Source organism: Helicoverpa zea, chromosome 8 (assembly GCF_022581195.2).
Source record: "Helicoverpa zea isolate HzStark_Cry1AcR chromosome 8, ilHelZeax1.1, whole genome shotgun sequence".
In the NCBI taxonomy this organism is placed as follows: Eukaryota; Metazoa; Arthropoda; class Insecta; order Lepidoptera; family Noctuidae; genus Helicoverpa; species Helicoverpa zea.
The window spans coordinates 2,336,442-2,357,066 of NC_061459.1; the positions used below are offsets into that span (position 1 = coordinate 2,336,442).

At 32.7% G+C, this 20,625-nt stretch overlaps 1 protein-coding gene across 5 annotated transcripts in view; it reads right to left on the reverse strand.

Annotated features, from left to right (window-relative positions):
* Positions 1–20,625, reverse strand: part of LOC124632406 (mucin-5AC-like) — a 125,715-nt gene that overhangs the window by 100,473 nt on the left and 4,617 nt on the right. For all 5 annotated transcript variants that reach the window (XM_047167237.1, XM_047167234.1, XM_047167238.1 and 2 more), the window contains exon 3: positions 3,959–4,042. In XM_047167237.1, coding sequence (XP_047023193.1) covers positions 3,959–4,039 — 81 coding nt within the window. In that variant the 5' untranslated portion in view covers positions 4,040–4,042. The remainder of the gene's footprint in view (positions 1–3,958; positions 4,043–20,625) is intronic.

Consider the following 20,625-nt stretch of genomic DNA (forward strand, 5'->3'; position numbering starts at 1 on the left):
AAGAAAGTAAGTGTTCGTGACGTAACGGCAGCTGAATGCGATTTATTTAATTCCGTTTAGTTTGCAATCGCAATGTATGTTTAGTCAATGTGTTTTTTTGTTCTTTTTTTGCAAATGCAGAGTTTGTTACTTTCTCCTGTGACAGGTTAGTGACCGCTGTATTAATATTTGTAGATTTATTTTTATGTATTGAATGTTTCTGTAATTATTATAACGTATTATATCTCCTTGATTTGTAGTTGACATTAATCAAAATGTTTTTTTCTTTGATGCACACATGCACTTGAAAAAAATACAATGTATTTTTGTATAACAAGCATAACATAATAATATCTTCAAATAATTTAGTAAACCGTATCAGCTGGCTCATTTACCCCAAATAAATTACCTAATAATCAAGTCACACTATTATCAAAAACAACTGAAAATCAATCTCCATACTTAACACACTCTTAACAAGCGAAGCATGAAAATTGCGTGCTAAAAACCGTAATGATCTAATTAAAACAAATGATTTACATGAAGCGAGATATGACTACGCTCGCAAGCGAAAGCGAAGTAAGGTGAGCGATCTCTGGTTAAATTCATTCGTGATGTTTTACGGTGAGCGGCTCTGCTAATCGGTATTACTTATTATTATGTCATTGTAGTGAAAATTATGATTTCACTGGTCTGTTAACGCAATCTGCGTTGAGGTGTTAAGTATTATAAACGCGTTATTAGTGTATGGCATGTGGTAAAAAGATAGGTAATTATATAGATACTAGAGTCTTAGTAACTGTGTATAGGGATAGGCACGATACAAAACCTCTACCTTTAAATGTTATTTTATATTGTGCAGGCTATTGCTTCACCTCTCACTCATTCGGGAAAATTATTTCTCACTTGGGCAACATGGAGGTACTATTGACTGACTTAACGGTAAGAAGTACTTTCTTTAATGAACATGCCTTTCTTTGAGATTGATTTTTTGCATATGCAAAGAATTAATCACCACTTTCCTGACTTAATACCAAAAGCAACGAGTCTCTAAAATCTATTCACCGACGATATTTTGCAACATACAAGCTTATACAATGATAAGTTCGCATATCAATTCAGCAGTATTACTATATCATATACGCACAAGAAACAGATAATTATTAAAGTAACGAACCGAACTGGTTTTCCTTAGATTTCATTTATTTGAGTAAGTGGCGCGGTGGCTGTCGTTTACTGGGCTTAAGCCCGGTTTATATTACAACACCGACTTTGCGGAATTGCAGTTACAAATATTGAACTTGACACTTTGTTAACAAGCTGTGCTTATTCATGTTAAATAATGTTATGTGATTTTTATAAGCTGAAGCATGTATTCATATGGCCAATTTTACCGGTTTCTAATAAAGTCTCTGATAGCCTATCAGGAACTTATCTACTACAAATTACTGACAGATAAACTATAGCTTTTGCTTTCACTCATCATGGATAGCAATATCTAGCAGGAATTATAAGCAGCCTTCATCTAGGTAGATAGCATTAAAACTACCAGATAACTAAACTAGCCCAATTTTAAGGGTTTTTGTATTTTTTGGATAAATCTGTTTATTAAGGTTACATAACCAACCCTATTGTACATTGGATGACTTCATTTACAAGGAAAATTAAAATATAAAAAAGTTTTTACAGTTATAATACAAACAAAATTATCTTCAATCGGTTCACTCAAAACAGTCAGTTTGAATACAAGTCGGAAACGGTTTATTAGCCCAACTGATTTGTTAACAGTTCAAATGACGGGTAGTCAACTGTTACGTTATAAGTAAAGTAAGTTAGACTTAGAATAATGTTACTATTGAAGCTTATAGCTTCTTTGACCGACTTTCAAATAGAAAGATGTCCCTGGATGTGATTACCAAAAACTTTAAATATGGTCACAAAATACTGTGAGGTTTTTTAAAGAAAGCTTAACAACTTTATTTCATTATCATCTTTATTAGGATAACATTATTCTTAGATAACCTCGCCACACGAGATATATAGAACTATCTATTTGGAGACCATTGGAAGCTGTATAGGTTATGGTTTGAACCATAATAACCATGGCATAAAATAAACAAAGTACTTAAAGGCATACAAGAAAAAGTTTCATAAGATACCTACTATTGTCAAAAATACATCCACAATTTTTTATTGGCAGATTTTACAACATTAATATGTTGCAAACTTAACATCTACTCTAATTACAAATTGATTAATTTAATTTACTTGTACAATGTTGTAACTTAGTAACTGACAAGTGTCATTACATCATTGTGCATGCATTAAATCTAAGATAACAATTTATATCGTCGTATCAAATATCCAAATTAATGTCATACAAAAAGTCAATCTCAACAACTATCAATATAAATTGGCAAGTATGTCTGTCATTTGAAGCACGGTCTAACTGTACCAATTTCTGTAATACTCAGAAAGCATACTCTCCTTTATCCCAATTTTATTCGGGTTATGCGCACCCAATCTTTTTCATTATCTGTGTAACGTCATCTCACAAAATTGGTCAATTTTGGTGACATTAAGTTGAAAATAAAAATTGGTCTTTGGAGACGAATACACTCCTTGAATAGACCTTAGAATAACGTTAGACTAATTTTAAGGAGTTGTAAATTGGTCAAGTTGGTGATATTTTTTATAAAGATGAATTATTCCCTTGGAGACGGATTACCTTCCTATCCTTCCTTGGTTATTTTCATAATACAAGTGGAACCAAGGAAAAGAGTTAGCAATTCAATAAAATACATTCGCTACAAAGTCAGCGGTGCAAATAAACGATACAAGTAACAATATCCATCAACCTTGGTAGTTGACCGAGCGCGACACTGTTAAGTTATACTTAAGTGTAACTTACTTATACTTATGTATAGAATAAGTGAAGGCGTGGCGTAACCGGCTTAATTGTTATAACTTGACACACAACTTAACTTTACCTTTGATTCAATCAAAACCTTATCGATTTTTTGAGAATTTTATTGTCATTTCGAAATGGTTGTTAAGTTAGTGTTAAGTATGGTAAGATAGGATCAAGTTAAACAAGTTTTCTGGCTAATTACAGTTAGCTGAGTCAGGTATTGCTTTCAAAACGTCCTGTCTCAAATAGCTACAGTTAAGTGTGGTTTGTTAATAACTTAAACTACGATATGATATGACCTGCTTGAAGCTTGAGGTTTCACTTACTAACTTGGAGACTATATATTTTTGTTTTACCTAGGCTTTGAATATAAACAGTTATTTTTTTGTGTAAGTAAAAACCGCATCATAAATTAAAATGAGTACTAGAGAGCAAAATTAAGTTTTTGGAAAGAAAGTAAGAATTTTGACGTGTATTCGCGTGATCATAATCTTAATTAGAAAGGTCCTGACTGTGTCAAAACTAACGTAAACTAGAAAGCTAGTGCCTAATATAATATGTTTAAAAAAACCAGTCCTATAAAACTATTAACATAAGCTCTCAAGAAATTATGCAAATTTTTAGGCAGAGTTCTTAATGTCTAAGAAGATTTTTATGGAAATACATAGGTATTGTTAATTTATTTACTGGACCAAAACCAGTATGTTTGAATAACTGATGTTACAATTTATGTGTATGTATCCTAGGTTATAATGTTTCCATACAAAGGAGTTCTATTTTATGGATGTAGCTTCCTGTTAAACACGAGTACTCATCTGTTTACACTGGAAGCCAATCGCAACAATTTTATGAAAAGTCTAAGTAGACTGGATAACAAAGATATTTAAGATTATTTACATTAAAAGCAAAAAAAATGCTCCCTCATAGAGCGTACCCAAGAGGCTGACAGCATTGCATCGCAATGCTTATCCTTTGTAGAAGTCGGCATTTTGGTCACACACAGCCCATTAAAAAGGGCCTGGGCTATGTCGGTATACCATGTTATGGTGATGAACATGTCAGACATACCTGAGTGGGTCTAAGGGCGCTGGTGACGGCGAGCAGCGTCAGCGCCGCCACGCTCCACCACACACCGGCTCGCATCCTCATGCACTGTAACAAACAATAAACAATTATAACAATATGTACTTTTATAACGTTCAATCATTGCGGATTGCATCCTTGCCTCCTGTGCGGATGGCACGTTAAACTGTAGGTCCCGGCTGTCATTAAACATCCTCGGTAGTCGTTACAGGTAGTCAGAAGCTACTAAGTCTGACACCAGTTTAACCAAGGGGTATTGGGTTGCCCGGGTAACTGGATTGAGGAGGTCAGATAGGCAGTCACTTCTTGTAAAGCACCGGTACTCAGCTGAATCCGGTTAGACTTTAAGCCGACCCCAACATAGTTGGGAATAAGGCTCGGAGGATGATGATAACGCTCAATCCTTCTCCATGTGAGAGGAGGCCTGTGCCCAGCAGTGAAACGATAAACAAAGGCTGTAACTGTATTATTATAGATAGGTTTGAGGAGGCTAAAGGGTTTATTTCTTGAGCGTGTGGCCATCTCTGCAAAATTGGGAATTGAAAACTCTATCTCAATGTTGGGCACTTTATTTGAAAATTCGCACTTGAGGAACAGGCTCAGACAAAGTTTAATTTTGTCTTATACACACGTTAACAAATAGTGCTACTTCGTTCATATATTCAATCTTAGATACAGTAATGGTTTTGTGACTACTAAGGCTCATCTTAGACCTAAATTGGCGGTGAACATGGGTCTAAGAAGTGCAACAACTAGACAAAAAATATGTAATAAAAGTGTAAAAAAAATGTAATACATAAGAACGACAGCTGCATGATCGATCAATACAGAAATCACTATCATTTTCTTTGTTAGGCTATGCAAATTTAGAATGTCTATCTAGATCTCAGTAAACAAATAACTTAGCAGCTATTTGCAAAGCTAATAGATAAAGCAGTCATGCGTTAAAAATTGTGTTTATTTATACATTTTGAACGTAGCTGTGAAAGACTAAATAAACAGCAAGTTGTCACTCAACTATTCCTTTGCTTATTTTTTTTTTTTTGTTGGTTAAACTTAAAAAGTATATGTTTTATTGTAAAAACCTATTGTATTAATTACTAGGTAAAGAGGTAGTTATTGGTGGATTTCTATAACCGATATACCTATAAAGTTGTCTTCGATTAGAAATTGAATTTGACATAACGAGCTACGTTATAAAATTGGACACAAAAAATGCAATCGCAAAACAACGTATAGATCTGGTATCCACAAGACATTTTGTATTGTATATGATCGGATTATAAACATTTCCGTAAAATTATATTAGTTTTGAAGTAACACCGAAAAGCGAAAAATTGTACGTCAGATGACCGTGACCATGCATGTAGTAAATATACAATCTAACTTGCGTAGTTTCTTAGATAGATCTTTGTACAATACAAAGCAGCAAAATGTCAACGCGATCATAAAGTTGGTCTCTTCATATCGATAAATCTGCCATTCAAACGCTTTCACTGCTAAAATTGTGATGACTTTCGTTTTCATACTACTACTACATTTGTATGCGGCCCTGGTAGCTTAGTGCAAAATTAGGAGATAGTAATATGACTAGATTTATTAATAACGATTATCTCCGCGGTTTAATAATCGGTTTTTTCTTCGGTTTTGTCTAGATTTTTGTTATTCTCTGTCTGAAAAAAGATTTGAAGAAATCTGCTAAGAACCTCTTATGTCAAAGAGTTCTCAAATATTGTTGGACAAACAAAGTCTAGCTTCAGTCACTCAGTTACATGCACAAATCAATTCTACATTTATTATAAGAGTGATTTACGGTATATAAGATAGTTCTAGTTTCGGTGAAGATTAGGCAATATACATTGAGACCTAAGTGTCTAATTTTTATTGTACCTCTCGCAAGATATTTCTAACAAAATTTATTATTATAACAATTACACAACTCTAAAAGTTATTTATGTAAAAACTTCAGCAATTTATACTTTGAATTCTCTTAATATGATTGCAATTTTTACATTTAACTCTCTTAATATGATTTATTTTGATGTTAACCTTCAATAATTAATTTAATAACTGAATTTTAGATGCAATTACAAAATAATTGCAAAACTCGAAACTAATGCAATTACTGCATGTATTTAATTTCACAATACATGAGTAAAATTGCATTTAAATGCATCTTATTTCTTTATAATACTGCAATGTAATAAATAAATCAAAAAATGGCATTTAACTTGAATCATTTGACCTCGACACACTTCTATATCCTGATTCGTATCAGTAAGAGTTTTAATCTGATAACGTTTTTTTAATTGTTTTGCTCACAATCACTAACTGCCCCCAATTAATTATCTAGATACTTCTTAGTGTAAAGATAATGATATCCGGTTTCTAAAGTCTGTTTTCACAAACGGATTCAAATAAAAACAATTAAAAAAAAAGCAACTTTGAACTACAATTATAGGACATTTAAAATATTTGTATCTATTCATAAACAACAATACCAAACAGATGTATAAACTCCTGAAAATCAAGCCAGACTATGTAATAAAAAAACAAATAATCTCCAAAAAACAAAAAAGAACAAATTAAGGCATTAATTCCAAAAACAAATAAAATCGATTCCACCAATCGATATTTCGTCATCAATCGCATCAATTGATCGCACTCGTACGCACCAATAATCGATTGTACAATTATCAGGAGACGGTGACCGGCGCAGGCGCAGGTATGCGGTGCAACGCTTTCTATGACCACACGAGCCTAGATGCTATGTGGAGCGGCTTATGATGTAATGTTTTGTTTTAATTTTGTTTTACTGAAGAATATTATGAAGATGGATGATGGAGGCACGTGTAAAATGGAGATCATGCTGAGAAGATAGAATATTAGACTCAAAGAAAGATGCAATCATGAACGATTGATCTTTAATCTGTATATTTTGGAGCATACACTGAAGATACATAATACTAGTGCGAAAAGTATTTGGTTAGTGAGACAAATATAGTTTAAAATAACAAAGAAATGTTACATTTTATCTTCGATAACTGTAGGTATACTTTCATTAATGTAGAAGTTTCATAGTTGCGAGAAAAGCTGACGATGATAAGGCTACTTGGTAGATAGAGCACCGCACCAGTTCTGTAAGATTCAAATGATGGCACTTTTTACTCAATTGTCTTTGTAGGTTTTCCATAAACTCTATAGGATGTTGAACTGATACTACCTAATATAAATAAGTTGACCCCGAAAACAAAAGCGAATGTATGACTTATAATATTTCCTTGTACAAAATAACCCAGTATTAATCAGCTGTTACATTCAAACCTTCATAAACCCATATCCTTAAGATTCTTAGTCATACAAACAATATTAAGATTCTAGGTATTCCCGTTAAGTGGAACGAGGGCTTTAACTGAGGCAACCGAGCGGTCAAACGTAACCGTTTGGAAATGTACTAACGTGAATTAATTGATTAACATAATTACTTAATTTGCCATTAACATAGGTATGTAGGTATTTGCAAAAAAACGCTGTCAGTAAGACAAATGTGAGGTTGCAAGTTGGATTAGTTTAAAAAAGGTGTAGTCTTTAAATGTTCTAAATATGTGATAGTTGAAATGAGTTTGATTAATTGCAATTAACTCACGCACATGTGTGCTTATATAAACTGTTGTTATCAGAAGAAAACCTCTGTCAACATTTAGAACAGAATATAATTACTTATGAGAAAGTTTGGCAACCAGTTTATGATCAAGGGGTATCGAGTTACCCGGGTAACTGGGTTGAGAAGATCAGATAGACAGTCGCTCCATTTAAGGCACTAGTTTCAGCTGTATCCGGTTAGACTTAAAGCCGAACCCAATATTGCTGAGAAAAGTCTAGGCAGATGGTCAAATTCTCAAGTACACAATAAGACAAAAAAAAACAAATGATACACACACCGTGTCAAATTCAAATTCACGCACATACGTACATACATATAAGAGCACACTAATTACAACTGCCTAAAAAGTTGGTCTAAACGACAATCGTGTACGCACACCTATTGTATAACATTAGTGTTACAAATTAACAATACTAGGCCATCAATCAAAGTGTTGCCAGACCACAAATCTTTATATAGCACGACTAAACGCAGCTGTTATAGAAACAAAAGAAAAAAAACAATGGTTCGTTTTGGTCTGGTTTTTAGGGCAGGAAGTGTAGATACGGATCTTAGGTTTAAAGTTTTAAATACTAAATTGATAGTGAGAACAAATATCTAGCTAAAGGTATTTGTTTTTGAGTTAGGTCGTTTCAGTCTGCTGGGTTTTACTACTTTCGTTTCCCTAATAGGGTTTGGATTACTTGACAAATCTCAGTATGATAAATGTTAGCACACTACGCAAAAAACTCATAAGAATCTTGGCAAGAAGGAATTCGGCAACTAATGTCAGAAAGGGTAATGTACAAATCCTATTCGTACAATTTGACTACGTGAAGTCATTGGTAACCAAATTCGAAGCAGCAACATTATATGACAATAACAAAGTTTCTACGTCTTTCAACTGCACTTTAAGACATACCTTCACGTACCAGAATTCATCATAACATCTTTGGCAGCCATTCAAGACCAGGCGCAATTATGTCAATTTACTTGTAACAGTGGTTAACACTTTCACTGCAATACGAAGTCAAAGCAGGACGGATAACAAGGAAGGACAGAGATAGGAGACACGAGATGCAGTCATGTGCGAATTTAAGATCTTAAAGTATGTAAGTTCGGCTTGTTCTCATTTACTCCGAACCCATTGTTTTCAGTTAGCAAAGTTTTCATACATTTCGTCCACTTGGAGCCATCACTACATCTCTGTACTTATAAGCTTGGGGGAAAGAATTTGTTATTTTTAAAGAATTTATTGTTTTTTTGCATTAGACCCGTTGGGAAGGAATTTGCGGAGCAGGTGGGTACAAGCCGTAAGTTCTTGAGGAATTTCGAAGCTTGAATATCAGTTGAAAGCTTCGAAGGTACTTAATGAAAAGGTTATGGTAATTTCACCGCACGAGTGCGACGACGTAAGTGTAGGTAATATTTGCACTTATCTTCACGACTGTACATGGCGCTATTCATATAGGTAGTAATTTGACAGATTATTGGAAGTTTGTCATGTAAGCTTTTGAAATATTACCTACTAGCTTCCGCCCGCGTCCCGACAGATCTATTTTCCGCACATACGTAAAAAGCACCAAGTTTCATAAAAATCCATCCAGTAGCTTTTGCGAAGAATAACAAACATACATATATCCTCGCAAACTTTCGCATTTATAATATTCAGTTGGATTAAACTTATGAAACATATAGGCACTTCTTAACTATAGCGGCTTATAGATTAACAATATCAAGTTCAACAGACTACCTCGCCACCCTGTCAATCTGACTTTTCACCGAGAATCTTCTACATCAGCTCAATCTAACCAAAATACCGAATAATCTCTCAATTAATACCCACTGTAAAGTCTTCAAATAAAACAAAATTCATGTTGAAACTATTTCAATGAACATTATTTCCGTGAATCGGAACGCGCTCGTTATGTGTGAAATGTAAAGCAGACTGATCGACAATTGTTACGTAAAAGTGTTGCAAAAATTCTCGTATTAATGTGCTTTGTGCCCGATACAATATACTTGTACAATAAGTATCGTTTCGGTCAGTACTAAGTGGCGCGAACCTTTTTTGTCAACCTACTTTTGCATATTTGATTTATTCTCGGCTGTAAAAATTGTAATTATAATCATTTTGTTAATTATTTTTTATTACGCGAGTGTTACTACTGTAAACTTCTATGTTATGTTCTTTGGACTGTTAGACTGTTCTGTTTGCTATCTCCTGAGATGATTTTTGGCTTAAGAGGGAAATTCGTCGACTAAACGTCGACGCAAAGTGGAAGTTTTGTAAAATTCGATGTAGTAATTCGCGTCCACCTTATTTTATTCGTTAAATTTAAAAAACATTACCAAATTCATAAAAAAACATTATACCTTTATTCATCAATAAATTGTAGAAATAGCTATCTATCCTAAAATTCACATAAAACAATATAAAACTTACCATCAAACACGCCGCTGCACACTAATTTTTATCTAAAATTCAGCGTGTTTGCGCTTTCTTGTTGAAGAGCCTTATTATTTTTTCTAAAAGGATTGGTTGGACGCACATAACTTTTGTCTATCTGTGCGTGCCTCTTATACATTAACGTATTAGCGGTAATGATCTTTCGTTTGATTGGTGTGTTAATTATCTTGTTTTCGAAGTTTTTTAAAAGGAGATCGGCAAAATGGACGCGAACTGGGCGATGGACGCGAACAGGCGAACTGACCCTATACTAACTTTAATGTCTAGTCAGTTTTTTTATTAATGTTACATTTTAATGAATAAATCTAACTTCTGATTCCATTCACTGATTTTCAGGCTTCTTTCACAAATGATAAATAAAATAATATTATACGTTTTTGCAATGTTATATCGCTTCTTGAGTGACCAAATGAATGAAAATGATGAAATGAAACACAAATATCAATGAAATACTTCACTTCATTTGATCTAAATGTATTTCAGATATTTAATATTTTGTAAGTATAAGTAATTTACGTATTCATAGTTTAATTTCGTAATAATTTACTTATTCATAGTTTTTTTTGGTAATACATTTTAGGAGCAAATTATTTACCATGTACCAGCAATCATAATATTAATTATATTAATCCCCAATAATTTTTTAGACCATCTCACACAACAAACTAAAAAGCCTACAAATCAAATCAAAACCAGACATTATAACCACAACAAATAACAATGGCGTGCCAACATTAACAAACTAATTGAACAATTGTCAATACAACGGAACCGGAACGACGGCAAATGTCACGGACGTACCAACTTTATAGGTAGGTATGTTATTAAAAAAACTATGCCAAACACTACAAGTATATTACGTGACAAACGCAAGCGATTCAGTGGGAATTACAAAATAAGGTTTGTGTAAAATTGACAGCTTAGAATTTATGTTTATATCGTGTTTGTCTTCAACATGTACTGTATTATTATATTGATGTTCATAGAATAAAACATATTGTAAAACAAATAACAGTGCATAATTTCTTCGTTGTCATTAGTTCTAAAATCAGAGAGATATAGAGGTAGGCATGGTAACCATGTGCTTTAAATGTCCACTTTCATTTAAAAAAATTACCTAATAACTAGATTTTAGGTATCAAAATATCTGTCAAAATACAAACTTTTTTGTATAGCAAAAGCGTAAAATTTTACGCTAAACAAATATTCTATAACATATCTATAGAAATAGAGCAGACTTTTTTATTATATTTACTCAGAACCAGCAACATTGTTTTCACTTCCCTTTGAAGATAATACCTACCAGTTTTCTTTTTGGTAATGTCAAAGTGTTAATAATATGAAGTGTGTTTAGTTATATTCATAGTAAAAGGTTATATAATTTAACGTTAAATGCCACTTAAAGGTCTTAATGAAGAATTTCTCTTTATGTCCCTAATTATGACAGCATAATGAATATTGTTGGCAGCTAAAGAAAATTATCATATGAATTTAATTGAAGTTAAAAGACCACATAATTTATTGATAGATTCATTTTAAAACGGAGGCTCAAATTAATTTAAAAGTAAGCTGCGTTTTCAAATTAAGGGAAACAAGTGAACTGAAAAATTCGAGATCAATAATTCGACATAAAAATAATTGGAATGTACTGGTTATATAGATATAAAAGGATTGTAATAGATTCTCGGAATTATAGCCATTTACTATCAAAACAGCCAAACACCTGTCAAAAAAATCATACTTCAACTACTTTCTTCCAAAACAAAATTTCACGCGATTGGCTTCACCGGTGAACACGTAACTTAATACAAACTGCCGACTACTAGAAATACTACTGGTAGTGTCATTACTACTATTAATTACATAATTATGAATCCCATGACAACTACACTTAGAAATTAATTACGCATTGCAATTATTTTGTAATTTATGGCTTGAGAAACGCGACGCCAATGTGCGTTTTGACAAGATTTTTGCGTGTTCGTGATAGTGCTAAAGTACTGAAACAAATGAGGTAAGACTGATGGATAAGAATTAAACATTGTACACGGCTACTCACATTTCAGTTAAATCGTCGTTCTATTTTTCTCTTAGTCTACACAGGATGAACACTTAATGACCACTACACCACACTTGAATGGACTTCAAAGCTTTGTTCAAAACGTTGGCCCCGTCAGCCATCTGTTCTGAAAGTCTCACCGGCTGCTATTTCCCACTTCTTTATAAAAAATATTGTACTGTGAAAAATGTAGGGAACTGCAACACAAGAAATAATTCTGTCTAAACTTTAAAGGCATATAATAAAATGAATTACAGTACATATGACTTCAATGCAGTTAAATGCAGTTCCCACTTATAAACCATTCAGACTCAACTAAAATCTAGTTACAGACTATTTTAAAGACTCAGTTATAAATGCAGAAAAAAGGGTGGGGTAACCAAAAGATAAAACAACCGACAATCACTTTTAATTTCATAATAAGCTTTAATTAAATTTGCTCCTGTTTATTATTTAAATTACCTTCCATAGCGTGTTTAGTATAATTATATAATCAGATTAAATATGCATGGAACCATCTGCGCTCAGCCTAAGCAAATTGCTGACACCTTGGCCGAAACAGTCAAGCATGCAAAATACTTCCGAAGCATCCAAGATAGTGAGATAATAGTGCCATAATATGGAGAAAAATACAGATATTAACATCCTATAGCCTTGTTCATACAATACGTGATTACACTAATCGAGTTATGAAGAATCGAGATCAGAGATAATCGAGTGTTTAATGCATTGTTTTAATGATCGCTTTGGATGCGGTGTTTGTTTTGTTTTATCGATAAATGAATCTAATTTTTGAGGTTTCGTGGATTCTGCATCGAGATGGGATCTTAGTAAATACGGGCTATTAATTGATTTTTGGTAATTGTTTTTTTTTTGTACCAAAGAGTCTTCATAGGTCACATGCCCTTTTACCTACGTTAAAAATTGTTACGCAACAATACCTTGTGTATTTTTTTTAGAATTAGGTAACAATTGCCATTTCAATCAAAGACTATCACAAATATCTATCTCACTTTCACTAAGATCCACCCCCTGAAACTGCAATACCTTTACAAAACATTTTTACATTCACAATCGTGAAAGGTTATCCTTATTCCTTTCATACGTTGTGACTCATTTTTCTGACGATCTTTTGACATTTTATTGAGAAATAATAAGTGCAATATTATATGCAATGCTTTAGATTTATATGCAATTTAGTCAGCGGGGTACCAAGAAAATAGACTTATAATTATAAATATGTGTATGTGTAAACTCATTATGTGTATTTTAAATCCACTGTACTGTATAGTATAACTTAAGAAAGACAAATGTGCAATTGTACATAAATATAAAAGAAAAGTGATGAAATATTTCGAATATACGGTAAGGTTTCATGCAGTAAGGTTCAAAAGTCATTATAAATGAAACCATAAACTGAACCCTGAATTTCAACAAACAGATAAATACTACTCTTTCGATTAATAATACCTAAGTATATCTTCAATCCTGTTATTTGGCTTCATCGAAAATCATAGCGCCATTTCCAAAAGGTCATAAGTCCTGCATTGTTACAATAATTGGTCTCCACATTACCATACAAAGCATCGCCTTGTTTCGTCTCCTTATATAATTGAAGTGTCAAATAGCTATTATCGTGGTATCTGAAGAATTGTTTCACACTTGAAAGCTTTGTATATCCGTTGTTTTCAAGGTTGTGTTTTGTCTATGCGTTTTGCATATGCAGAAGGCTTGGGTATGATGTTCAGGAAATGTGGGCTATTATTTTGTGATATGGAAATTCACGTCTAATAATATTGCTTCAGGGTCTCTAAGATACGTCGCCCTATGAAATATTGAGCATATTGATAAATCTATTTATACACAACTACCCAGATAAAATACAGCCTTTGTCATAGAGGGATTATAGATTAAGAAAGATTAATTTAAGATATTTCAGAACAAACAAGCAAAAAAATCCCCCAATAATATTAATTTATATATGCTCTCGTTCGACCATTAACTCCTATGGTGAGGATATAGAGAATTTAAAAATTAGTACAGGAACAATTTGGTCAAGACACTCTGTCCTCCGTAAATCAAGATTGTCGAAAAGTACCAAAACCAGCTTACAACATTACACTCACGTTTTTTTAATCGATGCACTTATAGGCTTAATAAATTAGCATTTTGTCGTTAGATTTCCTCTCTTGCTGCAACTGCGCCAATAATTCCGCATTGAACACCGTGTTCTAAGATTTAAAAGCATTACGTGGGCACTAACTCATTAGTTTGAATGAACATGTACAAATTTTTATAATTGACCAAATTATGAAAATGTAAAACTGGTTCTTTTGTTGATCAATCTGCAATATACAATACACTATCATTCTTTATTGCACACTTTACAATAAATATACAAAGAATAAAGACAGTTTATGTTCAACGGCGAGCTTAACCCAGAATTCGATTCATAAGGAAGTAGTATCTTCCAAGGTATTCCAAAGATTTTAACCATACTTCATCAAGCGTAATTAACTAAAAAACATCTGGTTAAAGTAATGGAATGCGGAGTAATCCCGAACCAGATTGATATCAACAAGTAACGTAAACGTTACCGTAGGAAGTCTGCGTAAACTGTTCACTTTCTAAACCAGAGCAGCGCCCGCGCCGGTTTGTCACACAGAGTAAAAATAACAGAGTGATCATTAAAGGTAAGAGATGAAGTCATTTTATTTTTATCCTGTTTACTGACTTGTTTAGGGGGAATGTATTCAAGGTGCTCAACATTGGCAAAATTATAGTTACGCTTAGCCAAAAAGGTATACAAATAGAATACAATACCTAATTAACTCCTACAATACAGGTACAAAATGTGTGAAAAAAATAACTTTTTTTCGATAGCTAAGATGGGTTATGTGTTTATATGTAGATAGTATTCATTTTTTTTTTTATTACTGAAATGAAGAGTTGATACTGACTACTTTCTTGTCTACATTAAGTGTTAGTCTGTGGATGAATAAACAGTTGACAGGTGCTTCTGTTATGTGTATGTACATAATAATTGATTGCTTTTATTTAGTCACGCATGATAATGTGGACATGGTAAATAAATTATCACCATAATTTATAAAAAAAAGTCTGAGTAATGAAAAGAAATACGTGTTGATGTATTTTTATGCTTAAGGTTTAAATTAACAAAAAAAAATTGAGATTCGTACCTTACTTATGCACACAGATATTATGTTAATGTAGGTTTCGGCTATGTGATTGACTGAATCTCAATTTTTACCTGACTGTTAATATAGACAAATCATGTATTAGAAAAAAAAAAGATGTGATGAAACAAAATATGACGAGACGTTGAAGAACTTTATACTATAATTAAATTACCATTTGTATGCACTCAGTACCCCAACCAGAGCGCACACTATTTTTAACATATCAATGACACTTTCCCCGACGTAATAGTAACGTAATACACATACATAGACCACATCAGACAGACAGACAGACAGACGAACAATTACGTACATTTCTATTAAGTAAGCATTCTCACGGTTATTCCTAACATTTCATCTAGTTTGTTGAGCGCATAATTGCATAATTTTTGGAGAAATGTTCTGAATGGCAATGGTTTTCGGTAAAATGTTTCTGGTCATTGTTTTCGTGGAGTTTTTCTGGAGGTCGTTATCTTGTCTAGACGTGAATGGATCTGTGTTTCGGAAAATTTGCTCATTATGAGAAGGTACTATTTAAGTATACTGTATACTGTTACTAGTTACCACTTAAGTAATGATTTAATATCACAATCAAATGAAGTTACATTATTGCTGGAATTGTTTTGCTTCTTAATAAACAGAAACAAAGAAAATACAAAAATATCTATGGCCTTCTAGGAGGAATTTCCTTCATAAATAAGCATAGGAAATATATCAAACTTTGGAAAAGACGTTAATCGTATATACACTCAGAGGGTGATCAAAGAAACGACACAGGGTGATATGGCTGCAAAAACTATTACTAAGGAGATGCCGTCCGATAGGAAAGTAAGGAAGAAGAAGCTCATGCTACGCTAACACCAAATAATAAATTGGGATAAGGGAATGATGAAGACAGCTTCTAATCATTAACTCATTGCCAAGTAGTATCTAAAAATAGTTTTCCTATCTCATCTATCTATCACCTTGTATATTCCTACAATAAAAACAGCTGAGATAATTAGTTTTCTATTTGAAGCATTACAGCTGAGCCAGTGAAGTGAAACGCAGTAGTTCAATACACTGTAAACTGATAGTAAGAGATCACTCGCTTAGGATGCTGCGACTAGTTTGTTACTACACTCGTATGAGAGACAGTTCATTCATGCATATTATATAAATTAATTTTTTTTTGCTCGCTACGTAGTACTTTCATATTTTTATGAAATTAAAATTAATGGTTGGTTAATGATTACTTTCCGAAGTATGGTATCGTATCGTTATCAGAATCTGTTGTTATTAAAAAATGGCCTATGTTCTACAGTGGGACAATAAAAAAAATTTGATGATGATGACAGGTTAACAAAACTGTAGTTCTTTTATAAGTGTCTAAGGTAAGTATTGCAACAGACAACCGAGAAAATTATAAATGAGAGCATCTCGACCTTCAAGATGATACGAATGCCAGGTTTGTTCACATTATTATTGACTTCAATCTATTGTAATATTATAAAGCTGAAGAGTTTTCTTAAACGCGCTAATCTCTATAACTACTGCTCCGATTGAATAAAATATATCAATGTTAAAGCTCATTTATTGAGGGAGGCTATAGTCTACTTTTATCTAGGTTCGTGAAGTAGTATAAATGAAAATGACTTACAAATAACCAATCGGAAAGCTATACAAAATCCACGAAAATAAAGCCATTACCATTAACTTTAAAACCAAATCCTATAATAATAGTAATTAAAATAAAATAAAAAATTACTATTATTATATTAAAATATAATAATAGTAATTTCTTATAATTTCCAAGTGTTATGATAGATTACCGATGTTAATTTAGATCTGTTTATGTGGGTCAAGTTGAATCGCCGCAATACCTAGTAGAAAGTGGACTGCGATAGACGATAACTTGTTTTCAACAATATAGGTATGCTAAACAATGTTAGTGACTCAGTTCTGATACTAGATTAGTTCTTTGTGTATTTAAAGTATAAAAACTGGGTTATTTTTAATACTATTTTAATTTTATGAAGGTTTGTCTTTTTGTTTCGTTTGTTGCTATTTTATTAGGATGGTGAAGACGAATGAAATGCTGTTGTTTGAGTTTTTATTTTTGAAATAAATATATTACTTCGAGGTTCTACTTTTCAGTCTGGTTCACAACCTTTGTAACAAAACTCTTTTTTTTTCAGATGGACTCTACAATGCGATGGAGAGCTATCTACAAGATGTTTCTACGACAGAATTTCAGCTAACTTTTTTTACACCTCTTTGAGGCCAGAGGACACATTGTTTTGAAAGATCTTTTAAAACACCATCCTGTAAACATCGTTGACTGTAAATCTTGATGTTATTTTTTTTTAACACTGCCATAAAATAAACATACAAAAGAAGCCGAAAATGTTCAATATTGTTAGTCAAATTAAACTTTCAATGAAAACGAAAATAAAACTTTCCATTTCAAAACACTTGGACTGTATGATATCACATTCTTTCTCGTAGCTATCAGTCAAAAGCAGTGCACCGTTTTTTGCTCAACCGCGCCACTCGAGTGAGTTTACCCAACTGGTGACGTCACCAGCCCCTTGTTTTTGTTAAATAACTTACAAAATTAACTTCAATGAAATATTTATGTAATGCAAATTATTAATTAGTTATATTTATTTAGTGTTTGATTTAAACACTGACTTTAAATTTTAAAAGTAATTTTTAATGCCAATTAATTAGAGTCCACTTTCATTGTTACTTAAATAGGAACATAGAAGCCTAATTGAAATTATTTGGTAACAATCCGAGCTTAATACAACCTAATTATTATCAACTCGAAATAGTATCGAACATTCGAATGCAAAACTTGTTTCAACAATTCACAAAGCGGAGAGAGGTTGTTAGCCCACCGCCAACGACCATAACTCATTCGTTTCAATTCATTGCGAATAACGCCGTTACACTAGACAATAGACTTTTAACTTTTTTATGTACGCCAACAAGGAAATACTTGACTCGATTATAAAGTCGTCATTTGAATATTTTTTGAACAGCACAGTTTTATAAAACATGCATCAGTAACATAATTATGAAATAATTTGCATGCACACATTTAAATATTGCACTCGAATTTGCAATGCAAACGAAGAAAGCGGTGAAATTGATGACCTTGACTCGAATGTACGGTATGAACAAAAAAAGTACGCTTAAAGTATGGTATGAGCAAAATGACGAGTGTCATTAGCGCGCGTTGATGTCTTTTACATGGAAGAGGTGAGAATTAGAACTGCGATTTGCTTTAAATGTACATTTTATGAAAAATGAGGTCAGATGAGAGCTATTAATTTTTAATATTATTCAAAACACATTATTTTGAAATGAAATATGGATGGATTTATCTTAGCTTGCAACTCAGAAGCTTTCATCTCGTCAACGTCAAAGTTAACTTACATTTTTCACGTTGGTTAAATGACAGCTTAACTTTCTTTCAATGCATTGTTTTATTTGTGTACTGTATAAAATTACAGAAGCATGGCACAACGGGGCCTCATCTAAATACATAAAAACACAGCATCTGCAGTTTCATAAAAAAAAATAACAAAAATAATCAGGTTTAGACTTAAACTTTGTATTCGTGAATATTATGCAAATTATTTCATAATCAATTAACCACTAACATAATCCATCACATCAAAACTCACTCTAAATTGATAAATAACTAATAAATTAATGAGCTGCCTTATCAAAACCTGTTTGAAGGCGTGGATCTGACGAAGAATGCGACTTTTACAGCAATTCCGATGTCTGACTGAATAAGGATGCAGACAGACTTTCACTGGCGGCTGTGTTTTTTTTTAATTTTAGATTCTGACAGACGTACGGACTTCTCGTATGAAGAGCGATGAGATGTGGAGAGAGTCTCCTTGAGTGGTTGAAAATAAAAGGTTTGAGTACTTCGTTTTTGATGGTATCCTGGTTGTAGTGTTTGGTTTTGGTTGTTCTGTTTGTAAGTCTGAGGTTAGTCTTGTTATCTTTTTTGATGTGGTTTTTTATCCGACTTCCCAAAAGGAGTTATCAATTTGGGTGATTGTATTTTTTTGTTTTTAAGTTCTACATTTTTTGTATTTTTGACCATTATCAAAAATCGAATTTCTCTCGTCGAGTTTAATTAACAATTTAAATAATTTTCAACTTTAGAAAATAATTCATATGACACTTAAATGAAACCCCTATAGTTTATCGCCACATATCGTATCACACTCGCTTCGCTCTCAGAATATATGTAGTCCTATAGTCCTATTAACGGTATGAGAACCGCTTTGTCCACGGTCACTTGACTTTGACAGACAGTCTTTGTTATAAATATACCTACTCGAATATAATACTAATAACCAAAATTATTTCTATACAAAAAAATGGAGGAAAAGATTGTTAGTATTCATCAAAAAACTTTTGAATTCAAAATTGCCTGTCGTCAAGCACATAGAAAATTCTACTTTTCTACTAAATTATTTTGTTGTCTTTTGATATTATTTGAATGTAATTTCCATACTGTAAATGTGTTTGTTTCAATCGTATTTCAGCATTGATTTAGAGATTGATATTTTTGTAAACGAAGTATTTAATCAATCGAATATGTGATACATAATTAAGAAAAGTGCTTTCATACTATTAATTAAGTGATCATTGCCAATATTATAAATGCGAAAGTTATAAAGTTCTGTCTGTTGTGCTTTCACGCCAAAGTTATTGACCCCATTTAAATTTTTGGCACACAGAAAGACAGGATTTGGTTTATCTAGGTGAGGGAAGTACTAAGAAAGTGACGGAAAGTGCGAACTAGTAAAGTTGTTTTGCGTGGCTTTATTTCACGAAATTAGCGCTGTAAAACGTGTGTTTTTCCATACCAAAATAAAACCCTACATGCCTACATTCACGCAACACTGCCTCCCTTAGCCTAACGATATGATGATCACGGTTACATCACATCTCGATCATTACTCCAATTCCTTGCCTACCCACCGAAACACTAACAATAACGAAGACATTACCTTAGTTATTCAATACTAAATGAAACATACGATTTTCCGAACTTTCTGTATAATTTCTCTCAAACCGTATTGTCTGAGTCAGACGTTATTATATTCAGGAATTACGTAATAATGAAACAATTAGAATTATGTATTCTTACCGTTTTATACAGACACGTAAGTATGGTAATGTTAATTGCATCTGTTTTGAATTTTACGTGGAGAGTTTTGCACGATCTTCATGTATTATGTAAATGTTGATTTTAGAATTTAATTA